This window comes from Alligator sinensis, unplaced genomic scaffold, assembly GCF_000455745.1.
Source record: "Alligator sinensis unplaced genomic scaffold, ASM45574v1 scaffold138_1, whole genome shotgun sequence".
NCBI lineage: Eukaryota > Metazoa > Chordata > Crocodylia > Alligatoridae > Alligator > Alligator sinensis.
This window is the reverse complement of record NW_005841862.1, coordinates 4,015,110-4,018,062: the sequence shown is the minus strand read 5'-3', so window position 1 is coordinate 4,018,062 and position 2,953 is coordinate 4,015,110. Positions and strand designations below refer to the sequence as shown.

General features: G+C 51.3%; 1 protein-coding gene across 3 annotated transcripts in view; it reads right to left on the bottom strand.

Moving 5' to 3' along the window:
• The window catches only part of LIN9 (lin-9 DREAM MuvB core complex component), a 57,774-nt gene extending 56,014 nt beyond the window's left edge, over window positions 1-1,760 (bottom strand). For 2 of the 3 annotated variants that reach the window (XM_006016560.3, XM_025216369.1), the window contains exon 1: window positions 1,651-1,757. Coding sequence is in view for 1 of the 3 variants with exons in the window: in XM_025216357.1 (XP_025072142.1) it covers window positions 1,651-1,760 (110 nt within the window). In the remaining 2 variants the exon portion in view is untranslated. Of the gene's footprint in view, window positions 1-1,650 lie in introns of all 3 variants that reach the window. The other variant, XM_025216357.1, reaches the window with a different exon arrangement.
• Window positions 1,761-2,953: the final 1,193 nt, after the last annotated feature.

Sequence of the window (2,953 nt, the reverse complement as noted above, 5' to 3'; positions counted from 1 at the left end):
TCCAGTTTCTCTAGTCTCTCCTCGTAGGGCTTGGTCTGTAGGCCCTTAACCATACGAGTGGCCCTTCTCTGGACCCTCTCCAGGTTATCCGCATCCTTCTTGAAGTGCGGCGCCCAGAATTGCATGCAGTACTCCAACTGCGGTCTGACCAGCGCCCGATAGAGGGGAAGTATCACCTCCTTGGTCCTATTTGTCATGCATCTGCTGATGCACGATAAAGTGCCATTGGCTTTTTTGATGGCTTTGTCACACTGCCGACTCATGTTCATCTTGGAGTCCACTAGGACTCCCAGATCCCTTTCCATTTCCGTGCCACCCAGCAGGTCATTCCCTAGGCTGTAGGTGTGCTGGACATTTTTCCTCCCTAGGTGCAGTACTTTGCATTTCTCCTTGTTGAGCTGCATTCTGTTGTTTTCTGCCCACTTGTCCAACCTGTCCAGATCTGCTTGCAGCTGTTCCCTGCCCTCTGGTGTGTCCACATCTCCCCATAGCTTTGTGTCATCTGCAAACTTGGACAGAGTACATTTCACTCCCTCGTCCAAGTCACTGATGAAGACATTAAGGAGTATTGGTCCAAGGACCGAGCCCTGCGGGACCCCACTGCCCACACCCTTCCAGGTCAAAACCGACCCATCTACCATGACTCTCTGGGTGCAACCCTCCAGCCAATTCGCCAATTCGTTTATAATTGAATTATTTATATATGGTATTATTCTCAGCCTTGGGGTCATGACAGTTCTTCAGCAAGGGGTTACACCATGCCCCCCTTGAAAAATCATGTGAATCACAGATTCTAAGTGCCATAGAAACTCGGTGCCATACTGGGTCAGACCAATCCAGCCCACCTGAGCACCTGTGCCGTGGTCCAAGTTTCACTGGATGGCATTCACTAGCTCCTTGGACTTGTTTGAGGACCGGCAAGCACTGGCTGGTGTACTCTGATCAGTGTTCTCCCCTTGGAATACACACTATAAACCTGTGACTCATACTCTAGTCCATGTTCCACTTTAGTTGTCCTAAGTTATCAGTTGCTTTGCCTCTACTGGCCTCCCTGATTAATGGAGGCTTTGAGGTCCCTTGGTGGGCCCAGGCTAATGTTTCTCTGGGCATAATAAATAGGCCTGTCTGTGACAGCACCAGGAGCAGGAGCAAATGCTTTAGAGCAGGACTGTCCAACTGGTGGCCTGCGACCGGTGGGAGGGTAAATTGCAGCCCCTAGGCTCCTCCTGTCCAGTTAGCTGTTCTGGATGCTACTGCGGCCAGGGTCTCCAGATTCCTCCTTCCTCTCTGGCCTTCACTTCCTCCTGCTGCCCCAGGGTTCAGGACAGCATGGCTCAGAGCATCTGGCTGACAGCATGCCTTCAATGCTGAGGGAACATGCACAACAGGGGAGCGTACAGCCAAAGACATTAGGGGCAGGGGGCCACCCACCTGCTTGTGCAAGCAATAGCAGCTGGGGACACGGGAATATCTGTCCACTTATAGAGTGCAACAGGCAGGAAGCTGTCTGTCACAATGGTGCCAAGGGAGTTTGTAGCCAGGGAAGTTAGGGGAGGCCACGGCCCTTATGGTATGCAGCATGGTCCCCAGCCAATAAGAAGCTGGACAGCCCCGCTTTAGAGGGAGGACATATGAACAGTGTATATCTACCGTGATCTCTCCATCATGCCTGCTCTGGCATCCACCATCATTGGGTTAGAGGTGCCAAAGGATACATCCCCAGCTCTTCTGTTTAACATATTAATGGATCTGTAATCCATGAATTTGTCTAGTTCATTTCTGAAACTTTAAAAGCCAATATAAATGTTTGTGCATCATAATGCCTAGAAGTGATTTGAAAAAAAACCAAAACAAAACAAAACAAAAAAATCAAACAAAAAACCCCAAACAAACCAATATTAAGTAGTTGTTTTCATTGGTTTGTAAAAAAAGAAAGTTGGGCCTCTCTTTCCTGCCTGGTTACCATTTATTTAGAGCCACCTATCTGCCAAAGCAGTTCAAGCAATTATGGGCACTGTGTCCTCCTTGCACTGCTCTGCACTGGTCTTAATGTACGGATTAGTTCCCCAGGTGCTTCATAGATGAGGGGCTGGAAGGGACTTCATGAGATCGAGTCCAGCCCCATCTGACATAGGCGGAAAGTCTGCTGGGGTCTTCTTCCAATGACATTACACTATTTCCCTTCAGGCCTTTTGCTTGTGACGAAGAGAAGTTTCCATCACAATCCTTATGCAACATTCCTGATGTCCTTTACGTGCTGCTCACTCCAACCTTACGCTCCTCCACCACACCGGCTACATTTTTGAGGTGTAACACCAGTTTGTGCCATTTCTCAATCAACAAAGTCATTTTCCTTCCAGTCCTGCTTCTTTTTTGGCGGCGGCATCCACACACAGCACTGCCCACCTGGAGGTGCCGACCTGCCTTTCAGTCTATTTTTGTTTGCTCGGCCTGCACTAAAAGTGGCGTCCGGTCAGCATGTGGTGCCCGCACCAATTTCTACACATGGTCACCTGTACAGCAAAATGTCTGTACAGACTAGGGGGCAGGGGAAAGTGGGTCTTAACTTTTTTCTTCTGAGGCTCAAGATCCCCCTTTGCAAAACGCCAGCTTATCTTACAATCTTCCCCTCCCCCCGAGGGCAGACAAACCCCAGCGTCACCCGACTGTGGCAGAGTCAGTGGAGCCTGCGCGGGTAGGGACACCCCACATCCTTAATGTGAACCTCTGGATTTGTCCCCAAGTCACCCCCCAAACAAAGCGAGCACAGCAGGCCACCCCACAGCACTGGGGAAAGGACCCCTGGGCACCCAGGGGTGCCACAGCCCTGGGTGCAGACAGGGCAGGGATGGGCACAGGAATGTAGCACAGGGGGGGAAAAGGAGGCCGCGTCCAGCCCCGCTCACAGCAGCCCCAGCCCCCGCTGCCTCACCCCTGCCCGGCGGGGGCACCT